Source organism: Loxodonta africana, chromosome 21 (assembly GCF_030014295.1).
Source record: "Loxodonta africana isolate mLoxAfr1 chromosome 21, mLoxAfr1.hap2, whole genome shotgun sequence".
Taxonomy (NCBI): Eukaryota; Metazoa; Chordata; class Mammalia; order Proboscidea; family Elephantidae; genus Loxodonta; species Loxodonta africana.
The window spans coordinates 48,726,440-48,752,258 of record NC_087362.1 but is presented as its reverse complement, the minus strand read 5'-3'; the positions used below and the strand labels follow the sequence as shown (position 1 = coordinate 48,752,258).

The 25,819-nt window shown below is 40.8% G+C and overlaps 1 protein-coding gene across 2 annotated transcripts in view; it reads left to right on the top strand.

Annotated features, from left to right (window-relative positions):
- TANGO6 (transport and golgi organization 6 homolog) overlaps positions 1 to 25,819 on the top strand; it is a 218,971-nt gene that overhangs the window by 140,873 nt on the left and 52,279 nt on the right. For both annotated transcript variants that reach the window (XM_023556605.2, XM_003417141.4), the window contains exons 16-17: positions 5,628 to 5,779; positions 20,183 to 20,296. In XM_023556605.2, the coding sequence (XP_023412373.1) occupies positions 5,628 to 5,779; positions 20,183 to 20,296 (266 nt within the window). The remainder of the gene's footprint in view (positions 1 to 5,627; positions 5,780 to 20,182; positions 20,297 to 25,819) is intronic.

Genomic DNA, 25,819 nt, shown 5'->3' with positions numbered 1-25,819 from the left:
GCCCCTGGGCTGGTGTGCTTCTTTAATCTTGTTTTGTTTTATGGTCCTGTCTAATCTTTGGGTGAGGGTGAATCTGAGGAGTAGTAACTTCATTACTGAGCTAAAAGAGTGTCTGGGGTCCATACTCTTGGGGTTTCTCCAGTCTCTGTCAGGCAGTGAGTCTGGTCTTTTTTTGTGAGTTAGAATTTTGTTCCACATTTCTCTCCAGCTCTGTCTGGGACCTTCTGTTGTGACCTCTGTTAGAGCAGTCAGTGGTGGTAGCGGGGCACTATCTAGTGCTGGACTCAGTCTGGTGGAGGCTGTGGTAGTTGTGATCCATTAGTCCTTTGGAAAAATCTTTTTCTTGTGTGTTTGGTTTTCTTCATTCTTCTTGCTCCCAAAGGGGTCAGACCAGTGGAGTATCTTAGATGGCTGCCAACAAGCCTTTAAGACCCCAAACACTTCTCACCAAAGTAGAATGTAGAACATTTGCTTTGTAAACTATGTTATACCATTTGAGCTAGATGTTCCCTGAGACCATGGTCCACACAGCCCTCAGCCCAGTAATTCGGTCCCTCGGGGAGTTTGGATGTGTCTGTGGAGCTTCCAAAACCTTGCCTTCAACAAGTTGTGCTGACTTCCCTCCTATTAATATTCTCTTACCCTTCACCAAAGTTACCACTTATCTATTACCTATTTAGTGTTTTTCCATCCCTGCCCTCCTCTCCCTTGTAACCATCAGAGATTTTTTTTTTTTAATGTGTAAACCTTTTCATGAGTTTTTATAGTAGTGGTCTCATTCAATATTTGTGCTTTTCTGATTGACATATTTCACTCAGCATGATGCCCTCCAGGTTCATCCGTGTTGTGAGATGCTTCGCAGATTCATCATTGTTTATCGTTGCGTAGTACTCCATTGTGTGTATGTACCATAGTTTGTTTATCCATTCATCTGTTGATGGGCATCTAGGTTATTTCCATCTTTTTCCTGTTGTGAACAGTACTGCAATGAACATGGGTATGCATTTGTCTATTCTTGTGACAGCTCTTATTTTGCTAGAATATGTTCCTAGAAATGGGATTGCTGAGTCATATGGTATTTCTATTTCTAGCTTTCTAAAGAACCACCGTTTGAAATCTTGCTTCTTTCAGCTTGAGAAATGCCGAGCGTGTTCTTCCCTTTTGCTTTTTCATCTCCAGCTCTTTGCATATGTCATTATAATACTTTACTTCGTCTTCTCGAGAGGCCCTTTGAAATCTTCTGTTTGTTTCTTTCACTTCATCAAATCTTCATTTTGCTTTAGCTGCTCGACGCTCAAGAGCAAGTTTTAGAGTCTCCACTGACATCCATCTTGGTCTTTTCTTTCTTTCCTGTCTTTTCAGCGACCTCTTGCTTTCTTCATGGATGATGTCCTTGATGTCATTCCACAATTCGTCTGGTCTTCGGTCACTAGTGTTCAATGCATCAAGTCTATTCTTCAGATGGTCTCTAAATTCAGGTGGGATATACTCAAGGTCATATTTTGGCTCTCATGGACTTGCTCTGATTTTCTTCAGTTTCAGCTTGAACTTGCATATGAGCAGTTGATGGTCTCTTCCACAGTCGGCCCCTGGCTTTGTCCTGACTGATGATATCGAGCTTTTCCATCATCTCTTTCCACAGATGTAGTCAGTTTGATTTCTGTGTGTTCCATCTGGTGAGGTCCATGTGTACAGTCGCTGTTTATGTTGGTGAAAGAAGGTATTTGCAATGAAGAAGTCGTTGTTCTTGCAGAATTCTATCATTCGATCTCTGGCATTGTTTCTATCACCAAGGCCATATTTTCCAACTACTGATCCTTCTTCTTTGTTTCCAGCTTCCGCATTCCAATTGCCGGTAATTATCAATGCATCTTGATTGTATGTTCGATCAGTTTCAGACTGCAGCAGATGATAAAAATCTTCTACTTCTCTTGGGTTTTTTTTGGTTTGGGTTTGGGTTTTTACTTCTTCATCTTTGGCTCTAGTGGTTGGTGTATAAATTTGAAGAATAGTCGTATTAACTGGTCTTCCTTATAGGCGTGTGGATATTATCCTATCACTGACAGCATTGTACATCAGGATAGATCTTGAAATGTTCTTTTTGATGATGAATGCAAGTATTATAATGACATGTGCAAAGAGCTGGAGATGGAAAACCAAAAGGGAAAAATACACTCAGCTTTTCTCAAGCTGAAAGAACTGAAGAAAAAATTCAAGCCTCGAGTTGCAATAGTGAAGGATTCCATGGGGAAAATATTAAACGACGCAGGAAGCATCAAAAGAAGATGGAAGGAATACACAGAGTCCTTATACCAAAAAGAATTAGTCAATATTCAGCCATTTCAAGTGGTGGCATATGACCAGGAACCAATGGTACTGAAGGAAGAAGTCCAAGCTGCTCTCAAGGCATTGGAGAAAAACAAGGCTCCAGGAATTGATGGAACATTGTTTGAGATGTTTCAACAAACAGATGCAGCGCTGGACGTGCTCACTCATCTATGCCAAGAAATGTGGAAGACAGCTTCCTGGCCAACTGACTGGAAGAGATCCATATTTATGCCTATTCCCAAGAAAGGTGATCCAACTGAATGTGGAAACTATAGAACAATGTCATTAATATCACACGCAAGCAAAATTTTGCTGAAGATCATTCAAAAATGGCTGTAGCAGTATATCGACAGGGAACTGCCAGAAATTCAGACCGGTTTCAGAAGAGGACGTGGAACCAGGGATATCATTGCTGATGTCAGATGGATTCTGGCTGAAAGCAGAGAATACCAGAAGGATGTTTACCTGTGTTTTATTGACTATGCAAAGGCATTTGACTGTGTGGATCATAACAAACTATGGATAACACTGCAAAGAATGGGAATTCCAGAACACTTAATTGTGCTCATGAGGAACCTTTGCATAGATTAAGAGGCAGTTGTTCGGACAGAACAAGGGGATACTGATCGTTTTAAAGTCAGGAAAGGTGTGCGTCAGGGTTGTATTCTTTCACCATACCTATTTAATCTGTATGCTGAACAAATAATCTGAGAAGCTGGACTATATGAAGAAGAACGGCATCAGGATTGGAGGAAGACTCATTAACAACCTGCATTATGCAGACGACGCAACCTTACTTGCTGAAAGTGAAGAGGACTTGAGGCACTTACTGATGAAAATCAAAGACCATAGCCTTCAGTTTGGATTACACCTCAACGTAAAACAAAAATCCTCACAACTGGACCAGTACTCAACATCATGATAAACGGAGAAAAGATAGAGGTTGTCAAGGATTTCATTTTGCTTGGATCCACAGTCAACACCCATGGAAGCAGCAGTTAAGAAATCAAGCTACAGATTTCACTGGGCAAATCTGCTGCAAAAGATCTCTTTAAAGTGTTAAAAAGCAAAGATGTCGCCTTGAAGACTAAGGTACACCTGACCCAAGCCATGGTGTTTTTAGTTACCTCTATGCATTTGAAAGCTGGACAATGAATAAGGAAGACCAAAGAAGAATTGATGGCTTTGAATCATGGTATTGGCAAAGAATATTGAATATACCATGGACTGTCAAAGAACGAACAATTTTGTCTTGGAAGAAGTACAGCCAGGATGCTTCTTAGAAGCAAGGATGGTGAGACTACATTTCACATACTTTGGAGATGTTATCAGGACGGATCAATCCATGGAGAAGGGCATCATGCTTGATAAAGTAGAGGGTCAGCGAGAAAGAGCAAGACCCTCAACGAGATGGATTGACATAGTGGTTGCAACAGCAGGCTCAAGCGTAATAACGATTGTGAGGATGGAGCAGGACCAGGCAGTGTTTTCTTCTGTTGTACATAGGGTCACTATGAGTTGGCACCGACTCAATGGCACCTAACAACAACAGCTACTATGAGGAGGCAGCTCTTCCCCAGTCATATTTTGAGTGCCTTCCAACCTCAGGGGTTCATCTTCTGGAACTCTGTCAGACAATGTTGTGCTGCTATTCATAAGGTTTCCACAGGCCAGTTTTTTCAGAAGTAGACTGCCATGTCCTCCTTCGTTGTCTGTCTTAGTCTGGAAGCTGTGCTAAACCTGTTCAGTATAGGTGACCCTGCTCATATTTGAAATACTGGTGGCATAGCTTCCAGCATCACAGCAACACACACAAGCCACCACTGACAGACGAGTGGTGGAATATATCGTAGGAGTTAAGAATCAGACAAACCTAAGTTTGATCATGGCTCTGTTTACCCTTAGGAAAAGTTATTTAACCCCTCTATCTTGGATTTCTTATCTTAAAGTAGGTATCATAATACCTACCTCACAGAATTTTGTGAGCTAATAAAAGTGTAAACACAGTGCCCGGTACATGGTTAAGTATTCAGTAAATGGTGTCTTTCCTGATGACACATCCAAAATAAGCAAGCTGAAGTCTCACCATCCTTGCTTCTAAGTAGATTACTGCGGTAGCATCCTAACTTCTACCTTTGCTTGTACCCCAGATGTACATAATAATCATACAGTCTATTCTCAGCACTGCAACCAGAATGATCTTTCTGTACTCCTGCTCAGAATTCTCCAGAAGCTTCCCATTTTAACCAGATAAAAAAGTCCAAGTCCTTATTGTGCCTACGATGCCCTACAAGTTTGACACTACTGCCACACCCTTGTCATTACCTCTGTAGCCCCATTTCCTACTACTCTTCTATTGGGCTTGAATTTCTTCAAACATGCCAAGGATGCTCCTTCACGGCATTTTTGTACTGGCTATTCTGTCTTCTGGTATGCTTTCCCCTCCGATATCCACGCGGCTGACATCCTCACCTTTGAATCTTTGTTTAAATGTCACCATCTCAATGAAGCCTACCCAGATCACCTTTTCATTACTCCTTATTTCCCTTACCTTACTTTACTTTTTCTTCTGCGTAGTTTATTACATGTTACTACATAAAATTTATTTCCCTCCTATAATAACGTAAGCTCCATGATCTTTCTCTCTTATTTGCTGGTATATCTTAAACATCTGAATCAGTGCCTAGCACATAGTAGGCCTCTCAATAAATGTTTGTCAATGAAAGAATGAATCATTCTTCTGTCTTTGACAAGGATCCAAAATACCTTGATTGCCTTTCACTCAATTTGCTTATTTGAGTAGGCAGCTCAGAAGAGCAAATTGAAACTTTGTAGGAAAAATACTTGACTTTATGACTGGGGTCTGACCTGGGAGCCACAACTTGTTATTTGTGTGGTCATGGGCTAGTGACAATTGTGTTAAGTTTTTGGAAGTTTATCAAGCTATTTTATTTTGATGTATGCATTTTCTTGTAGGCATATGTAAAATTTTTGAAGTTTCCCATAGTCTAACTCTGTATTAACTACTACTGACATCATGAGGAATATCTTCCTCAAATATTTATCTGTTTATGTAGATTTTTAAAGTAAAATTGGGATTCTACTTGCTTTTTCAAGAAGTAAAACATCATGGGTATTTTCCCTGACATTAAGTATTCTTCCAGAGTATGGTTTATAGTGGTTATACAAGTACTTTGAAAAGTATAAAACACCATACCATGTACCATGGTGATATCATTATTCCTTCCTTAAAAAGTTGAAAATGTGTTTTAACAGGTTTTGATTTCTGCCTTCTACAGGAGACATGGTCTCAAAGTTCCGAGAACCTCTGATCCACACCTTTCTGAGGGGAACAAGAGATCCAGATAGTGCTCACAGGGCCAGCAGCTTATCCAACCTTGGAGAACTGTGCCAGAAGCTGGACTTCCTGCTGGGCTCCATGGTTCATGAGGTACTACATGTCAATTGCTTCCTCTAATGCTTGTTTTTACTTAGACCCACGTATAGTTTGAGACTGAGAATCAGGAGACCTGTGTTCTTTTTCCATATCTGCTACTGCCTACCTGTGAGATAGAGTAACTAAGTTACATAACCTCTCTCTAGGCTTCATTTTTCTCATATGTATAAAGAAAGTTATATTAATAAGAATTTTTTAGTGGCAAGTAATAGGAAGTCATCTTAGTTACTTTAAGCAATGAGAAGGGATTTACTATATAAAAATTCTGAGGTAACTAACAGAATTGAAGAAACCTTGAGAAAGAGAGGTTAGAACTTTATCCTGGGTTTCTGGGCCAGAGTCTCTGGGCCATTTGTGTTCCTTATCTCCATTCGCAGAAGAACCTCAGGCAAATACTCTAGTTGGCCCTCTCTGGTTTTCTTAGTCACAGGTGCCCTGTGTTCAGGGAGAATGCAGTTGTTTACCAGAAAATGACTGATTTCCGTGTTTCGTTCACCATTTTATACTTAGTGCCTTGCACAGAGTAGGTATTCAGTAAACAATTATTGAAAGGATGAATGGGCAGGCAAATAATAGCAATACAAGGTTTTGGGTCTGGAAGTTCCCCCTGGATTCAGAGTTTATGATTTAATGAAATGTGCGTCTTGCTTTTACCCTCTATGAGTATCTTGTGTCCTTGTGTGCATCCTCCAGCCTAGTAAGTTTTATGTTTGCCCTTGTATTTATTTAGTCATCAATATGTCAATATATATTTTCAGTACCTACCATGTGCTAGACATTCTGTTATTTAAAGATGGTGATGGGCATTAAAAGACTAGCTAATATGTGGCCAGGAGTCTTCTTACTACCACATGCACTTGGCCATCTTAAATATTTTTTGGAAGAAAATGGCTTATAAGTTGTTAATAAGTAAGTAAAATAGAGTTTAGATTAACTTTCTTATTTGCAACAAGAGACTCAGATTACTCATCTAGAGCACATAACTTCACAAGAACAAAAACTTAGAAAATTGTAATAATGGCTTCTTTTACCATATTAGGATCCTGGGGCTGACCATGTAGAACATTAAATAATAAGTGCCTAGCAAGAAGGAGTGTTCTTCAATCTTTAGTGATTGTGTTTTATAAATAAGAGGAAAAGCATACTCACAGATGTATATATACACTTACATTTCCTGATTCCTGAGTTTATATGCTTTGCTTTATTGATTACAAAGGCTACTCTTAGGACTCCAACTTAGGATTTTTAGGAAAGTTATATGTTAGTCATTTCCTCTCCTTTAACTAAGAACTCTTTCTTCACAGGTCGCCAGGCCTACCCCTAACCCCAACTTTTTGTTTCTTTTTTTAATAACTTAGAAGCAATGATTAACACCAAAAATTCACTGACTTAAAACCTAATGTGCATGGACCAGTAAGCACATGATCTATGGGTGTTTTGGCACTTCGCAAATCTCTTGTTCCTTAGTAGTATTAACTTGTAAGAGAAGACCTTTTTGGGTCTATTTGGTTATATTGTCTAAAGATTTCAGCCTATTATAACTTTACTGGGTCAGGTACTGAAATAGTTCCCACATTTTTTCTTGGTCTCTTCACATGACTTACACCAAACTGAACCATAAGAATTATAAACTGAAATAAGCTGATGGACCATGAGCTGAACCAAACCCAAATAAAATTTTAATAACTACTTTATTGAGATATAATTCAAATACTATGCAATTTACCCATTTAAAGTGTACAGTTCAATGGTATTAGTATGTTATTCAAGAGTTGTGCAATAAATAAAACAAAAGACAAGAATCACATGATTTTATCAATTGATGCAGAAAAGGCATTTGACAAAGTTCAACACTCATTCATGATAAAAACTCTCAGCAGAACAGGAATAGAAGGAAAATTCCTCAGCATAATAAAGGGCATTTATACAAAGCCAACTGCCAATATCACCCTAAATGGAGAGAGCCTCAAAGCATTCCCACTGAGATTGGGAACCGGACAAGGGTACCCTTTATCACCGCTCTTACTCAACATTGTGTTGGAGGTCCTAGCCAGAGCAATTAGGCTAGATAAAGAAATAAAGGGCATCCAGATGGGCAAGGAAGAAGTAAAAGTATCTCTATTTGCAGATGACATGATCTTATACACAGAAAACCCTAAGGAATCCGCCAGAAAACTACTGAAACGAATAGAAGAGTTCAGCAGAGTATCGGGATACAAGATAAACATACAAAAGTCAGTTGGATTCCTCTACAACAACAAAAAGAACATTGAAGAGGAAATCACCAAATCAATGCCACTTACAGTCGCCCCCAAGAAGATAAAATACTTAGGAATAAATCTTACCAGAGAGGTAAAAGACTTATACAAAGAAAACTACAGTACACTTCTGCAAGAAACCAAAAGAGACTTACATAAGTGGAAGAACATACCTTGCTCGTGGATAGGAAGACTTAACATTATAAAAATGTCTATTCTCAATACTCAATACATGGAAGGTCAGCTCAACTGGACTGGACCAAAAGCAAAGAAGTTTCCAGGATAAACTGAATGCTTCAAAGGTCAGTAGAGCAAGGGCGGGGGTTTGGGGACCATGCTTTAAGGGGACTTCTAGGTCAATTGGCAAAATAATTCTATTAGGAAAACATTCTGCATCCCACTGTGAAATGTGGCGTCTGGGGTCTTAAATGCTAACAAGCAGCCATCTAAGATGCATCAGTTGGTCTCAGCCCACCTGGATCAAAGGAGAATGAAGAACACCAAGGTCACACGATAACTAAGAGCCCAAGAGACAGAAAGGGCCACATGAACCAGAGACCTACATCATCCTGAGACCAGAAGAACTAGTTGGTGCCCGGGCACAACCAATAACTGCCCTGACAGGGAGCACAACAGAGAACCCCTGAGGGAGCAGGAGATCAGTGGGATGCAGACCCCAAATTCTCACAAAAAGACCATACTTAATGGTCTGACTGAGACTAGAGGAATCCCGGTGGTCATGGTCCCCAAACCTTCAGTTGGCCCAGGACAGGAACCATTCCCGAAGACAACTCATCAGACATGAAAGGGACTGGACAGAGGGTAGGAGAGAGATGCTGATGAAGAGTGAGCTATTTGTATCAGGTGGACACTTGAGACTGTGTTGGCATCTCCTGTCTGGAAGGAGGATGGGAGGATAGAGAGAGTTGGAAGCTGGCAAAATTATCACGAAAGGAGAGACTGGAAGGGCCGACTCATTGGGGGAGAGCAAGTGGGAGTACGGAGTAAGGCGTATATAAACTTATATGTGACAGTTTGACTTGATTTGTAAACGTTCACTTGAAACTCAATAAAAGTTAATAAAAAAAAAAAATGTCTATTCTACCAAAGCGATCTATACATTTAATGCGATTCCGATCCAAATCCCAGGGACATTCTTTAATGAGATGGAGAAACAAATCACCAAATTCATATGGAACGGAAAGAGGCCCCGGATAAATAAGGCATTACTGAAAAAGAAGAACAAAGTGGGAGGCCTTACTTTACCTGATTTTAGAACCTATTATACCACCACAGTAGTCAAAACAGCCTGGTACTGGTACAACAACACATACATGGACCAATAGAACAGAATTGAGAATCCAGACATAAATCCATTCACATATGAGCAGCTGATATTTGACAAAGGCCCCAAAACAGTTAAATGGGGAGAAGACAGTCTTTTGAACAAATGGTGCTGGCATAACTGGATATCCATCTGCAAAAAAATGAAACAAGACCCATACCTCACTCCATGTGCAAAAACTAACTCAAAATGGATCAAAGACCTAAATATAAAATCTAAAACGATAAAGATCATGGAAGGAAAAATAGGGACAACGTTAGGAGCCCTGATACATAGCATAAACCGTGTACAAAACATTATTAAGAATGCAGAAGAAAAACTAGATAACTGGGAGCTCCTAAAAATCAAACACCTATGTTCATCCAAAGACTTCACCAAAAGAGTGAAAAGACTACCTACAGATTGGGAAAAAGTTTTTGGCTATGACATTTCTGATCAGCGCCAGATCTCTAAAATCTACATGATACTGCAAAAACTCAACTACAAAAAGACAACCCAATTAAAAAATGGGCAAAAGATATGAATAGAAACTTCACTGAAGACATTCATGTAGCTAACAGATACATGAGGAAATGTTCACGATCATTAGCCATTAGAGAAATGCAAATCAAAACTACAATGAGACTTCATCTCACTCCAGCAAGGCTGGCATTATTCGAAAAAACACAAAACAGTAAATGTTGGAGAGGCTGTGGAGAGATTGGAACACTTACACACTGCTGGTGGGAATGTCAAATGGTACAACCACTTTGGAAATTGATTTGGCACTTCCTTAAAAAGCTAGAAATAGAACCACCATACGATCCAGCAATCCCACTCCTTGGAATATATCCTAGAGAAATAAGAGCCTTTACACGAACAGATACATGCACACCCATGTTTATTGCAGCACTGTTTACAATAGCAAAAAGATGGAAGCAACCAAGGTGCCCATCAACAGATGAATGGATAAATAAATTATGGTATATTCACAGAATTGAATACTACACATAGATAAAGAACAGTGAGAAATCTGTGAAACATTTCATAACATGGAGGAACCTGGAAGGCATTATTCTGAGTGAACTTAGTCAGTTGCAAAAGGACAAATATTGTATAAGACCACTATTATGAGAACTTGAGAATTACTTTAAACTGAGAAGAAAATATTCTTTCGTGGTTATGAGGGGGGGAGGGAGAGAGGGTGGGAGAGTGGCATTTGCTAATTAGATAGTAGATAAGAACTACTTTAGGTGAAGGGAAAGACAGCACACAATACAGGGGAGGTCAGCAGAACTGGACTAAACCAAAAGCAAAGAAGTTTCCTGAATAAACTGAATGCTTCGAAGGCCAGCGTAGCAGGGGCAGGGGTCTGGGGACCATGGTTTCAGGGGACATCTAAGTCAAGTAGCATAATAAAATCTATTAAGAAAACATTCTGCATCCCACTTTGAAGAGTGGCATCTGGGGTCTTAAACACTAGCAAGCAGCCATCCAAGATACATCAATGGGTCTCAACCCACCTGGATCAAAGGAGAATGAAGAACACCAAGGACACAAGGCGATTATGAGCCCAAGAGACAGAAAGGGCCACATGAACCAGAGACTACATCATCCTGAGACCAGAAGAACTAGGTGGTGCCCGGCTACAACTGATGACTGACCTGACAGGGAACACAAAAGAGAACCCCTGAGGGAGCAGGAGAGCAGTGGGATGCAGACCCCAAATTCTCATAAAGAGACCAGACTTAATAGTCTGACTGAGACTAGAAGGACCCCAGTGGTCATGGCCCCTAGACCTTCTTTTGGCCCAGGACAGGAACCATTCCCAAAGCCATCTCTGCAGACATGGATTGGACTGGACAATGGGTTGGAGAGGGATGCTGGTGAGGAGTGAGCTTCTTGGATCAGGTGGACACTTGAGACTATGTTGGCATCTCCTGCCTGGAGGGGAGATGAGAGAGTGGAGGGGTTTAGAAGCTGGCGAAATGGACAGGAAAAGAGAGAGTGGAGGGAGGGAGCGGACTGTCTCATTAGGGGGAGAGTAATTGGGAGTGGTGTAGCAAGGTGTATATGGGTTTTTGTGTGAGAGACTGACTTGATTTGTAAACTTTCACTTAAAGCACAATAAAAATTATAAAAAAAAAAAAAAGAGTTGTGCAAACATCACAATTTTTTTCAACATACCCATGAACTAAATAAACCTTTCCCCCCAGATCGCCAAGTAAATCAGCTCAGGCTCCAAAACTAATAAACCTTAACAATACCTGAACATCGTGATCTTCTCTGAGCCCAAACGCTGAAACCGTATTTCTTTTTGAACCCCTAAACCCCTCCCTTTGTCCCCTTTAAGGAAATTGTAGCATGCTGTTGGCATCTGATTTGTTCTTGAAAGTGTTGGATTAAGTTCTTGATTTGGTTTGTTGTCTTATTTACCTAGTGCTGCTTCAACGGAAATACCAAAAGTGGATGGCTTTTACAAAGAGAAATTTGTTTACTCACAGTACAGTAGGCTAAAAGTCCAGATTCAGGGCATCAGCTCCAGGGGAAGGCTTTCTCTGTTGGCTGTCGAGAGAGGTCCTTCTCATCAATCTTCCCCTGGACTAGGAGCTTCTCTGCACAGGAACCCTGGATCCAAAGGACAGGCTTTACTACCCACACTGCTTTCTTGGTGGTATGAGGTCCCTCTGTCTCTCTGCTTGCTTCTCTTATATACCAAAAGAAACTGGCTTAAGACAGGATCCAATCGCATAGACTGAGTCCTGCCTCATCAACACAACTGCTGCCCATTCCCCCTCACTGACATCATAGAGGCAGGATTTACAACACCCTGGAAAATCACATCAGATGACAAAAAGGTGGATAGTCACACAATACCAAGAATCTTGGCCCAGCCAAACTGATACACATATTTTGGGGGAACACAATTCAGTCCATGACTGTTGTTTAGAAAGATTGAGCTGGAGCAGATTTTTTACGCTTAAGAAATGTCGTCTTTCTGGAGACCCATGCCACCTGTTAAAAGAGAACCAAATTCCTAGAAGCACTCAGAGATGGAAATAAATGAAGGCTCCACCACTTACTCATCTGCGTTAACTTGAACAGATGACTTAGACTCTGAGGTTCAGTTTCCTGATCTAGGAGATGGGATTAAAATATCTGTAATGCAAGATTGTTACAAGGATTTAGAGATAATGTATATGCTTAATATAATGATTCAACACTTTTTATTGAGAGCCTACTGGGTGCCAAGCAGTATTCTGGGCACCTAGCACACATGAAGATGGCACAGGACTGGACAATGTTTCATTCTGTTGTACATAAGGTCACTATGAATTGGAGCCGACTTGGAAGCTGACAACAACAACACATTTCAGTCCACAAACATCCTCATGGATCTTAAAATCTAATGAGAGGATTAAGATAATAAATAATACCCAGAAAACCCAGTGCATAGTAAATAAGTAAATTATATAGTATGTTAGACAATGATTAGTGCTATAGAAAAAAAAAGTAGAGCAGGGTAAGACTGATCAGGATTGTACTGTTGGGTAGAGGGGAGGCTGTAGTGTTAAATAGGATATCCAAGGTAATCCTTGTTGAGAAGGTGACATTTGAGCTAAGACCAAGAAATTTTATTTTTCTATTTCTATATTGAGATTTTTCTTTAAGGAGCATTTTGGCCTTGAAGGGGGCTAATGATGACAGTGATGAGGTTGATGAGTAGCAGAGAAGTGAGAAGAGCAAAAATAACCAAAGTCCTGGGTCACACATTTACCAAACACCTGTGATGTGTCAGTCCTTTTGCTAGGGGCTGGGAATACAAAAACCTGTATCACCTTGCCTTTTGGTCATGCGTAATCAAAGACTACAATTATAGTCCATTGTCAGAGGTGCTTGAAGTCAGACTTGGAATTGGCAAAGATATACTGGCGGAGGAGATCCTTGGAGTTTAATTTGGAGAATGACTAGAAATTAGGCAGCCCAAGAAGGCAGAGGTAAACATTTCATCAGAGGGAGCAGTTTGTGCAAAGGCACTGTGCTGTGGGATAGCCTGATATGTTTAAAGATCAATAGGAAGTTCCAAAAGGTTGGAGTGAAGGGGTAGGGCTAGGGGCCTAGTTGGTGGCAGGAGCTGAGGCAAGAGAGGCAGTTAGGGACCACATCATGAAGGGCCTTGTTAGGTTTATGGCTTACTGGCCGAGCAAAAATCGAGCATTGCTTATGAAGCCTTCAGAAATGGAATCTGAATAGGTCATAGGTTGTTTGCCTACTATGAGTGCTAGAGAGGAGTACCATTTATGACCCTGAGCTCTTCTTATGTTTCAACCTTAAAATCAAGAACAGGAGTTGGGGGCACCTGCTCCTGGCAAACCCCTTGTCCAGTGACCCTTCCGCACTTCTAAAGACCTGAACTGTTTCTGTAACATCAGTGCCAGTATAGAGTCCAAGATCATTAACAAATTGTGAGCACATGAAGGAAAGAATTAATCTTTATTTACCTTTTCATACCCCCTGGCACCTATCACAGTACTTGGCATATAGTGGGTACTCAGTGTTTGTTGACAAAATATTGAACAAAGAGGAGAATAAGACTGGTTGGGAAGACTAGGTATGATATGTTTAATATTAGTAATAATAGCAAGCACATAATACTCTTCTGAGTGACTTACATATATGCCAAGTGATCCAATCCTTATAGAAGGAACTGAGGCACAGAGAAATTAATTAATTTGCCAAAATCAAACATAGGAAGTGGCAGGGCTGGGATTTGAATCCAGACAGTTGGTTCCAGAATCCTTGCTCTTAACCACTCCCTTGTATTGCCTCTCAATTAATGTTTTCAGTTCATTTACAAGATTGCTTTTGTGCCCTTGAAAAGGAAGAGAATTGCCGAATGCAAAAATCTACCAACAGGAAGGGTCATGTAGCTTCATCTTAATAGAGCTTGCTTTTGGCAATGAAACTTCAGAAGGTACATTCCCTCTGATTTGAGAAACCAGGTGTTTCCCACTCCACATAATTTTGGTCTCTTCTTTTGAGATGTTGCTTCTTTTGTAGCATCCCACGCTTGCCTTGTCATCAGTGCCAAACCAGCTGCCTTGGGTGGACTACAAGTTTTAGCATGCTTTGACACCTATCAATCTTAGTATTTCAGCAGTTGAGTCCTCCTGTAGTCAGATGACTATTGTCCATTCACATGGAAAAAATGGGATACTTGGCATGGCTCTTAAGTAACTCTTCGTTCATTTGTTTATTCATTCAGCAAATATTTATTGAGCACTTACTTTTTGCCAGTTATGGGCCTACAGCTAAGCTTTGTGCTAGGTGGTAGGAATACAGATGTAAACACAGTCAAGTCCCTGTCCTCATGGAGCTGACATTCTAGAAAGGAAGTGTGGTACAATGGATTGCTTTTGTGTGGCCTTTCTCACCATGGTCTTGTAACTCCCAACTGGGTAATTGGATGGGACTGTAAATAAGGCAGTTGTGGCCCACCAAGGGGATTGGTCAGTTTAGCTTTAAATTAGAGCCAATTCCAGAGCAGAGAGAGGATCCCACCACCACCAAGGAAGAACAGCCATGCACTGAGAGCACATCCTTTGGACCCGGGATCCCTGTGCTGAGACGCTCCTGGACCTAGGAGACAGGTGTAACCCTGAAGATGGCGAGAACTGGTGGCAGAGAAGTGGTGGCAGGAGAGACTGCACAGTGCGCTTCCCAGCCCACAGAGCAAGAAAGCTGAGTGCCTTTGGGCAGGAGGCCTGCTGGCAGAATAGGGTGCCTCTGGGCACTGATTGGCAGGGGCTAAAAGAGCTTTGTAACACTTGCCTGAGCAGGACAGGGGTCCAAGCCCAGAGAGAGGTATGCCTGCAAGCACAGCTGAAACAAGGCTATCCTGATGGAAGAACTGTATACTGAGCATCCCTGAGCCTGAATTGTAACCTTTTACTTCCGTAATCAATCCCATAATCATGAGTATTGTCTGTGAGTTCTGTGTGGCCATTGCAATGATTTGTCAAACCCAGCAGAGAAGTAAAGAATGCCGTGAGGAGGATGGTTAGTGTCAGAATTGGTAGAGATGGCAGAAAGAGGAGGCATGTCTGACCTTTGCCTCATAGGAATCAGCCTTGGGCTGTTGATCTTGATTTCCTTTTCCTCTTGTGAAGTTAGAGGAAGTCAGACACCACCCCCAAGTCATTTTTACAGGAAGCGTGCCAGATACTGGTAAGTGCTAAGAAGATACATCAAGTAAGGTAAGGGGCATGAAGAAACCTTGTTATTGTCTGAACTTGGATGGACAGAAAAACTTCTCTGAGCAAAGACCTGAAAGAAGCAAGGGGTTGCTGCAGGCAGATGCCTGAATAGAGAGAATCCAGGCGGAGTGAGTAGCAAGTACAGAGGCCCTGAGACAGGTGCTGGGGAATAGCAAGGCCAGTGTGGTTTGAGTGAAAAGGTTTAGGGGAAGAATAGTAAGAGATGGCGTCTGAGAGATGGTGCCCAGTCCAAAAGCTAGGGCGAAGGAATAAAATGATCTAACTGATGTTTTAAAAGATTAGAGCACCTTCTTCTGCAACAATTCTTTTCAGTATCTCAGGAAAGCTCTTGAAGTTTTTTGTAGTTTCAAGAATGCTTAGCTCCAGTGTGTATTGGTGGAAGAAGAACTTTAACTTTGGAGAAACTTGTCTTTGGCTACAAACTGAAGGAATTCTCCTTCGTGAGCATTGCAAATGCCAGGTATCATGCCAGAGGGTACTGATAACCCAGTCTTTTCCCACAAGGAGACCTCAGTAGCGTGTGAAACACCCAGAAGTAAACAGGCCATGGACTACAGTGATACGATAGAGCAAGCACAAGCTGCTGAGGGAACACAGAACTGGGGCCACTCAGACTTTTTAGGGCATCAGGAAGGTTACATTGATCAGGTATTAGACAGGCAGAGAGAGAGGAGAAGCGTAATCTATTTTGATATAAAATTGAACCAACTGTGGCCACTGTAGGCTCCACTAACATGGTCTGATTTGTGGGTTCATCAATGCCTTTCTTCTATAGGTGTAGCTCTTGGACATTTGAAGAAAGCTATCCTAACTGTTGGGTGGTCTGTTCTCTGTGCTGTGATGGTACCTTCTGATAGGGAAGGAATATAATGTATAAGCTCAGCCCTTCTGTAATCTTTGTACTGGGAGTTCAAGTTTTTCTGTTGATGTCAAGATTTAAGATGTTTGAAAAGCGTTATTATTTTTCCCAATTTCTTCTTGTTCCCGTCAAAAGCTGTGTTGCTTGAAACTAAATCTTGATAGGCTCTTGCGTCTTTATTGCTCTCTGTGAGAAGTAAACATGATTTAAGTGAACCGCAGTGGGAGGGCCTTCCTAGGTACTGCAAGTAAGATGTGCCCCAGGTGACAAGTCCATGGAGCATTCTCCTTTTAATGTGGTGCCCAGAATTCACATACCTGAACTTTGAGGCAAACACCAAGGAAGCTAATGTAGCCATCGTGGTTTTTTTCTGTGGCAGGTTAAGTGAGCAAGCCAAGAACATATGAATTAGAGGTCACACTGCCTTTGCTTTTAGGGTTTCTTAGTTTACAAAGTAAAGAGACAGACTTCTAGTTTTGGACAAGATAGAAGACTGACTGAATTTTAACAAAGGAAACTTTAGGAAAGGGGATGAAGATGCATTTGGAAGGTGGAAGCCATGCTTCCTTGATACATACGTCACCTCTGGTACTTTCTCTCCTGGAGTTTTCCAAAGTTGTTTTTTGGTATTCTTGTAGTTTGTATTATCTTTATTTATATAGTCTGATTATGCTTGTAGTGTGCCAGCTGTTTGGAGACTGATATTTTTCCATATTTCTGTTGGCTTCTGTCAAGTGTTAAATTGCTTACACTGAACTTTTAGTATATCCAAAGCAATCATTATCTTTTTCTCTGCATGGCTTTCAGAAGTAGAAATGATTTATATAATCGAGCCAGCAAAGAGAGCCTTCCATAGTATGGTTTATCAGAATAGGTACATTGACCTTCAGTGCAGGTGACATGAAGATCACATAGAATGGGTTTCTGCCCTCTGGGAGAACTTAGAAACAGAGAATGGAAATATTACACGAGTTCATAGAATAGTAAAGACCTTACATCATCTGTCTGTTGGTCAAGGCTTTTAGAGGTGGAGAGCAACATTGAGTATGTCCTTGGAGTTGGAAGTGAGATAAACTAGCCGTGAGAGTGACTTGTTCAAATTGGATGGATGGAAGAGAGTGGTCACATAGCCTCCCTGTTTCTAGTGTTTGAGGAGGGGTCTCTCCCGCACTGGCCTGCAGGATAGCAACATTACAAGTTGGTTTTGGGAACTTGACCTGAACAGGTTTCTTTCATTTTTGCTGTTCTTATACCTGGATGGGAGTCACTGGGTGGTGCGAACACTTAAGCACCAGCTACTAACTGAAAGGTTGGTGGTTCAAAACCAACCAGAGGCAGCTAGGAAGAAAGTCCTGGTGATCCCCTTCCAAAAGGTCACAGCCGTTGAAAACTCTGGAGCACAGATGTACTCTGAGACACGTGGGGTTGCCGTGAGTTGGAACTGACTCGGTGGCAGCTGGTGTTTTGTTGTTGTTTAATCTGGATGATATCTGCAAGGCCATATTAAAATTCTGATCCACACTTCATAGGATTTGGTGCCAGTGACAGAGGTGTTGAGTAAGGTTCATGAACATACTTCTTTCTTCAAGTCTCTTCTTGTTGGTCCTGAATGGCTGATTGCAGATGGGCTTGGTACAGTCTGATGCATAAATCACTTAACAGCCTTGTGGCAAGCAGGAGACCATTCCAGCTGATCTCAGCTAGGATTGCAATAACCAGCTCCTCTCTCAGCCATACCTTCCCGGTGGCAGAGGGATTTGAGAATTGACCTTGAAAGGAAAGTCCGTTTCCAGCCAGGATGCTTCTGCCTATCCTGACTGTGGAATTAGTGCCCAGCAGTCAGAGCTGGCCTTATACTGAGACCTAAGGCAGAAACATGGCCCATTCAGCATAATGAAGTAGAACATGGGTGGCAAAGACAGACACCGACGGGGTTCTAGGCCAGGAAGCTTTGGTCTGCTAGATATTGAAACATGGGCTCAAAACTAAACCTAGAGGGAGGCAGGCAAAATGCTGAGGAGCATCTGCATGTTCCGTAATCCTGGGCTGGCTTTCAGAGTTTTGTTATTGGACTGAACAAGCTGAACTTTAATGTATGTACTCAGACCTAGCTCCGACTTGTTTCTCAGATTTCAGCTCTCATCTTGTAAATACTAAACCTGCAAGTAGAGGTGGCCATTATATTGTTGCCTGTTTGAAGGTCACCCAAGGAATTCCTTCTAGGACTGAATGTCTTCTACCGTTAATGCCAGAGGCATGAAAGCCTCTGCTGGCGTTGGGGTCAGGATGTCCTGGGTCAAAGGCAGCAGCAACTTACTGAGTCTTGAAAAACAGCCCCTAAAGAGTTCACCTTTTCTGGGATTTCTCTTCACTTACAAGCTGCAAGTTTGTCTAATAGATGTACAACTTGATTAAATGCCAGTGCATCACAGATGCAATTATATTTAAAAACAAGCTTCTTCTTCTAATCTCTCTGCCATCACTGATTAATTAGACACTTTGAACTATGCCCAACTGTTTGAAAGCTGTGAAAAATACAACCTGCATAGTTAAAATTTCTGCACAAGCTTATTTCCTCATTTGTGCCTGTATTCTTTTTTAAACCATTTTTTTTTTTAAGCGTAGTATGTATTTATACATGTTTCCAAACACACAATCTGGCTATTTTCTTATCATGATTAGAAATCCCTTCACTGTTGGCCAAGAAATAACACTTACCAAGTTTTAAAATCAAATCACAAAAGTATTTGAGAGACCAATTGAATAATTTAGGTTTACCTTCAGATTGTTGCTGCCACTGGTCACAATTTGAAAATTTTTGTTTTTTCTTTTAAATCTTGCACTAATGCCTCAGAAAGGTTTGTTGTTGTTTTTAATTGTGTCTCTTTATTGAGGTTTTATAATACTTTTATACCTACCAGGAGTAGGGGGGCAGGTTGGTTTGGGGTGTAGAGACGATCTCATTTTATGACATGTAATTATTAGCTATATATCTGGCACCATGTTTTTCAAGTAATTTCCAGTCTGTCTTTTCTGTTATAGAGCCATCTTTTCAGGTAAATTAGCACTGAGAGCCCTACTTCACAAATGAAGAAGCCCAGGCAGGGAGTCTCTGAAATTGGTCCCTGGTGACTCACACGGAGTGTACACTGCTTGTGGGGCTGGGACGTCTGGACATGCTGAAGAAGATCAATTTAAATATTTCTATATCCGTAGGCAGGAACTTTCATCAATGACACATTCATACTCATGCTGGCCCTTGAATTCTGAATCCTGCGTAGCTAAGTCTCATGGTCCTCAGTCCCTAGAAACAGCTGTGTTTTGGACTATCTTTTCTCCCTTCAATTTGATGTATCCAAAGGGGGACAAGTAACAGTTCTTCCTGCTTTGACGACGTATTCCCGTTTGACCTTACTTTTTAAAAATACATAGTATTTATACATTTCTTCCCACTACCTAATCTGCCCCCCTGAATTCCAAACCAGATTTTGTCCTTGTCCAGAAAAGCCAGACTGAATCAAGATCTTTACCCCTAGATTTTTCCCTTTATTGAGAACGAGGAAACTCTCCACCCCTTTCTATTTTGATGGATGTGAAGAAAGCAAAGCACAGTCGAAAGGCTATTGGTAGTTGTACAATCCTGATTTTTATTGACTTCTTCTTCCCTCACCCTCCTAGGTAACAGGTTGCCTGATTGCTGTGGCTAAAACAGATCGTGAAGTTCAAGTGCGCAGAGCTGCCATCCACGTGATTGTGCTTCTGCTTCGGGGACTCAGCCAGAAAGCTACTGAGGTAAGTCAGTCTCTTGCCATTTGCAGCTTCTCTACTTCTTTGTCCTTTGTCTGTTTACTAGACTTCCTTTCATTAGCGCAGGCCTCAGACCTTTCCCTAGATAGACTCATGCAGGTGCACCAGTCAGCAGGGATTTTGTAGCATGAAAATTGTCCTGTTTGCATTTCCAGTAAGAATCTCCATTTCCTCTGTAACATATTAGACAAACTACACACTACCTACTGCAGAAAAACCAGAGCACAAAACCAGCTGATGGATATAGGCTCTGAATCCTGCCATTCTGTCTATAGGGTAGATTCCAAGGTAAGCTAGCTGAAACACAGTAACCATGTCTCTGTAGTCTGAACTTTAATAATGTGTATTTCTGAGTTATTTAATTTTTCCTGTTGAATTAGTAAAGGGCCTCGTTCTAAATATTTCCTTTCTAGTGGTAAGTTCAATTCATGGGATTTTAGTTGTTGCATAAATTAAACTTTATTCCTCCTCTAAGTGGGACCCACCAGTAAGTGGGAGAGGCTAGATTTCTCCCCAGGGTATGGCCAATACAGGAAGAAAGTATATATGTCCATATGTGTGCTAAGAATGAGTGATCCCTAAATTAATTTTCCTCTTGATTTTAATGGAAACTTGTTCCCAGTTGACTTTATGGAGATGGTTTGCATTAATAATTTACTTACCGGCATTAACAATGCTAGGATGTGGCTGGCACATCAGTATTTAACTATGTGTCAGTGAAGCCATTATAAGAGCAATTGCTTTGTCAGAAAAACAGACTTTATTTATGCTAGAATTTTGCCGTATCAAGTTCCTGACTCCATCTTTGTACAAGCTTAAACTCATTAATTATCCCCTTCTTCCCGTATACATCCACATTTTTTCTTAAAATATCTACTTGCTATTGTTCTGGCCAGCAGCTAGATGATTGAGGTTCCAAATGGCCCCTTCCCTGGGCTTTATCCTCAGCTGCATTTCCCTTTCTCATCTGCTATTGTAAGTTTAGGTTTTGGATTAAATGTGTTTATCTGGTAGAAACATGTTCAACTGCAAGTTACAAAAACTCTAACTACAGTGGCTTAAACAAGTAAGGCTTTGTTTTTCTCATATAACAAGAAATTTGTAGGTAGGTAGGGCAGGTATTGATTTAGCAACTGAGTGTCATCTGGGCCAATATTTCTATAATCCTCATAGCCTTTGTCTCATGGCTACAAGATAGCTTCTGTAGCTCTGGCCATTATGACTGATTTAAACTAGGAAGAAGGAGGATAGAAGTACAGCAGCCCAATTGTTCCCTTTTTTGGGGGAAGAAAATATTTTGCCAGAACCCTCCAGCTGACTTCCTTTTTATTTCATTGGCCAGAACAGTCTTATATAACTTTTCCTAGCTGCAAGGTAAGCTGGGAATGGATTTCACTGACAACATTTCCACTGTGAGCAAAATTGAATTTTAGTTAACCAGGAAGATGGCGGGAAATAGATGTTATGTAAGCAACTAATAGTGTCTGGTGCAAAGAGGAAGGGGAAGGATGATCATCAAAACTCCTGAAGCAATAGCATTGCTCAGTAACTGGGAACACTCACCTGGAGGGGTTAGAGTTCCAGGTTATTATCCAGGACTTTGATGGCGGTGGGGAGCACATAGATCATAACTCGGTAATTCATATAGTCAAATAAATTGCTATAGTGTACACATAGCTCTTGTTGAGAACCTTATGTACAAGAGGGAGTAAGAAAGAGTCAATGTTTTTCATCCATTGTCAAAAACCTACAAAACTCCTGACAAACAAACCATGTTTATGTAAGATATTAACAATAGGGGAAACTGGTAAGAGCCATGTGGGCACTCTCTGTACTATCTTTGTGACTTTCTGTAAATCTAAAATCATTTCAAAATAAAAAGTATATTTAAAAATATGAGTTATCACACTTTTAAAAATCTACAAAACCCAGCGCACACACAGTATGTGTGTGTGTGTGTGTGTGAAGCACAGCAAAATATCTAGTTAGCAAAGTGAGAAAAGAAATAGAAAAAAACTCATCCAGATTTCTCACATCCATGAGTAGCCAACAAAAGCAACACCGCTTGTCTCACCAGTACTAAAATAATTTGTGGCCAGGGAACATTTCTGTCACTTTCAAAAAGCCATGTGAATGAAAATTCTCTTGCCTATTCTCCAAACCATCTCTGGTCTGCCCTGATTGAAACTTATAAATGGTGCTTACTCAGTGAATAAAGAAAAGGAAATGGGATGGCATGAATGATGATTCCTCTTTCTGGTGCATCCTTGAGACCAGGTGTGTTAAATCTTGTAATCGTAGGTGTGATTATAATCAGGGGCACTTGAATGAGAAACGGAGATAACCACAAAGCTTTCAATCTGAGGTTTCTCTTTACTGCTCTGTTTTGCCCTCAGGAACAGCTGAAATGAAAATGCCACTTTGTTGATGAAGTTTTGTTTTTGTTTTTTTCTCTTTTTTCTTTCTAATCACTGTCTCTCAAGCCAGAGAATGCCAAGAGATAATACCAGGTTTCAGTGAATTCTCTGTTGCTTGTAGATGTGCTGACCACAAGGACCCCTGTGGTAAAGGCAGCTTGAAAAGGAGGTAGAGAGTCCAGTGAGAGGGAGAGGTTCAGAAGGTTGGGGTCAGAAAAGAAAGCCATCACCACCCCCAACTTGTGAAGTAGTTTTTCTTCTCCCATTTGAAGAGCTCTGTGCACTTAGCACAACATTCACATTGCAGGGAAATGCTGCATTCGTTTTCTTATTGAAAATAAGTCATTTTCTCTGCTGAGCCTTGTTTTGGTCTCATGACCATATCTGTTTCTTAACTCATTCCCAAGCATAGCCTGAGGCCTAGTAGAAGGCAAAGGGAACCCTGTCTAAACCCATTCTACCTTGCCATTGAGTCAGTTCCAAATCATGGCGACCCAATGTGTGTCAGAGTAGAAGTGTTCTCTTTAGGGTTTCAGTGGCTGATTTTCGGGAAGTAGATCACCGAGCCATTCTTCCATGGTGCTTCTGAGTGGACTTGAACCTGCATCCCTTAGGTTAGCAGCCAAGTACATTAACCGTTTGCAGCACCCAGGGCCTCCCATTCTACCTTACCCTTGCTGAAAAACGCCCAGGAGAGGGAATATGTAGGTTTAGATCTGTATTTTCTGTCAGCTTCAGAGTTAAGAACAGTCATCTATACCATGCAGAAGTCGAGCTGAGTAACAGAATGAGAAAAGTGTGTATAACTATCCAGTTCTTCCAGAGTTAGGTCTTTGCAAGGTTACTTGTTTAAGTATTGTAAGCTTTTACAGCTTCCATATTCATAAATTCATTCCAAAGCAATAATGAATAATTGGGGCAGCAATGACTGAACTAATATCCTACCAGACTTACCCTCTTTCAGATAACAACCAGGAAATCTGGATATAATATAATAAGCAGTTAGCTGAAGACACTAGAGAGTGATCTGAATCAGGCAGCCTCTCTTGAGGAGTCCATGCTTAGAGGAGAGCCAATGTATAGAATGAGTTCCCATTTTCTTGGATTTCAGCCTAGGGACAAGTATATGGTGAGATATATAATGCAGCAGGGGCACTGGTGGAAAAATCAGTCTTTTAGGCCTGGGAAACCAGGAGATTAAATCTGGGGAAACCAAAGCTGCAGGAGAGAGAGGGAATCCTAGAAGGCAAAGATCCAGGGAAAGGATTCCCAAATTCTTTCTGCCTACATCTCTGGCCGAAGCCTGAACCAGCCAAGATAATGCCTGCTAAAACAAAAGAAGCTATACTCATTGGAGAAAAAGAACATAACCCAGAGTCCATAATTTAACATTCCTAGTGTCCAGGATACAACCCAAAATTACTCAGTATATGAGAAACCAGGAAAGTGGAACATACTCTCAAGAGAAAACAAAATTAACTGAGACCAACCCCAAAATGATCCAGATGTTGCAATCATCAGATAAGGAATTTAAAGCACCTATTATAACTATCCTCAAGCAGTAAAGAAAAATATGGTTACAATTAATAAAGATAAGAAATCTCAGCAAAGAAATGTTAAAAATAAAAAGAACCAAATAGAAGTTCTAGAACTAAAAGTTACAATAGCTGAAATAAAGAAAAAAAATCACATGGGATTAAAATCAGAATGAAGATAACCAAGGAATGAATGAATAAACTTGAAGACAGAATAATAGAAATTATCTAATGTAAAGAACAGAAAAAAAGGTTTTTAAAATTAGTGATTTTAGGTCACATGACAACTATGCGCCCAAGAGACAGAAAGGGCCACATGAACCAGAGTCTTACATCATCCTCAGACCAGAAGAACTAGATGGTGCCCGGCCACAACCGATGACTCCCCTGAGAGTGATCACAACAGAGAACCCCTGAGGGAGCAGGAGATCAGTGGGATGCAGACCCCAAATTCTCATAAAAAGACCAGACTTAATGGTCTGACTGAGACTAGAGGAATCCCGGCAGTCATGGTCCCCAGACCTTCTGTTGGCCCAGGACAGGATCCATTCCCGAAGACAATTCATCAGACATGGAAGGGACTGGACAATGGGTTGGAGAGAGATGCTGATGAAGAGTGAGCTACTTGTATCAGGTGGACACTTGAGACTGTGTTGGCATCTCCTGTCTGGAGGGGAAATAGGACGGTAGAGAGGGTTAGAAACTGGCAAAATTGTCACAAAAGGATAGACTGGAAGGGCTGACTCAGGGGAGAGTAAGTGGGAGTATGGAGTAAGGTGTATATAGGCTTATATGTGACAGACTGACTTGATTTGTAAACATTCACTTAAAGCTCAATAAAAATTATTTTAAAAAAAGGAAAAAAGTGATTTTAATGTCTATGAACTGTAAAAAAAAAAAAAATGTGATTTGAGGTTGACCGTAGTTCTGGATTTATCAAGATAACTACTACCTGCAGTCCTTTACATAATTTATTGAAAAGTTGATGTCTTAGAAGGATTGTAAAGTATTTGAGAACTTTGCACATAGGTTTATAGTCGGTTTATAGGTTTATAGTTAAGTACTGGAAGTGCTTTATGTTGAAAATCTTTCCCTTGCTTTTTAATATTAAAAGGTAATTCCCAGTGTATGACTTTTCTTCCTTCTAATCCCTAATTTTAGATTAAAAAATAATAATATATTCTTTACCTTGTCCAGCAGGCGATCAGTAGTAGATTTCAGAATTCATTATTTCAAGATGACGAATAAGCCTTAATATCAGATGTTGTTTTTAGGTGCCTTCGAGTTGGTTCCGATTCATAGCAATCCTGTGTACAACAGAACAAAACGCTGCCAGGTCCTGCACCATTCTCATGATCGTTGTTATGCTTAAGCCCATTGTTGCGGCCACTGTGTCAGTCCATCTTGTTGAGGGTTTTCCACTTTTTCGCTGACCCTCTACTTACCAAGCATGATGACCTTCTCCAGGGACTGGTCCGTCCTGATAACATGCTCTGAGGAACATTCTGGCTGTACGTTGGCAGATTTGTTCATTCTTTTGGCAGTCCATGGTGTAT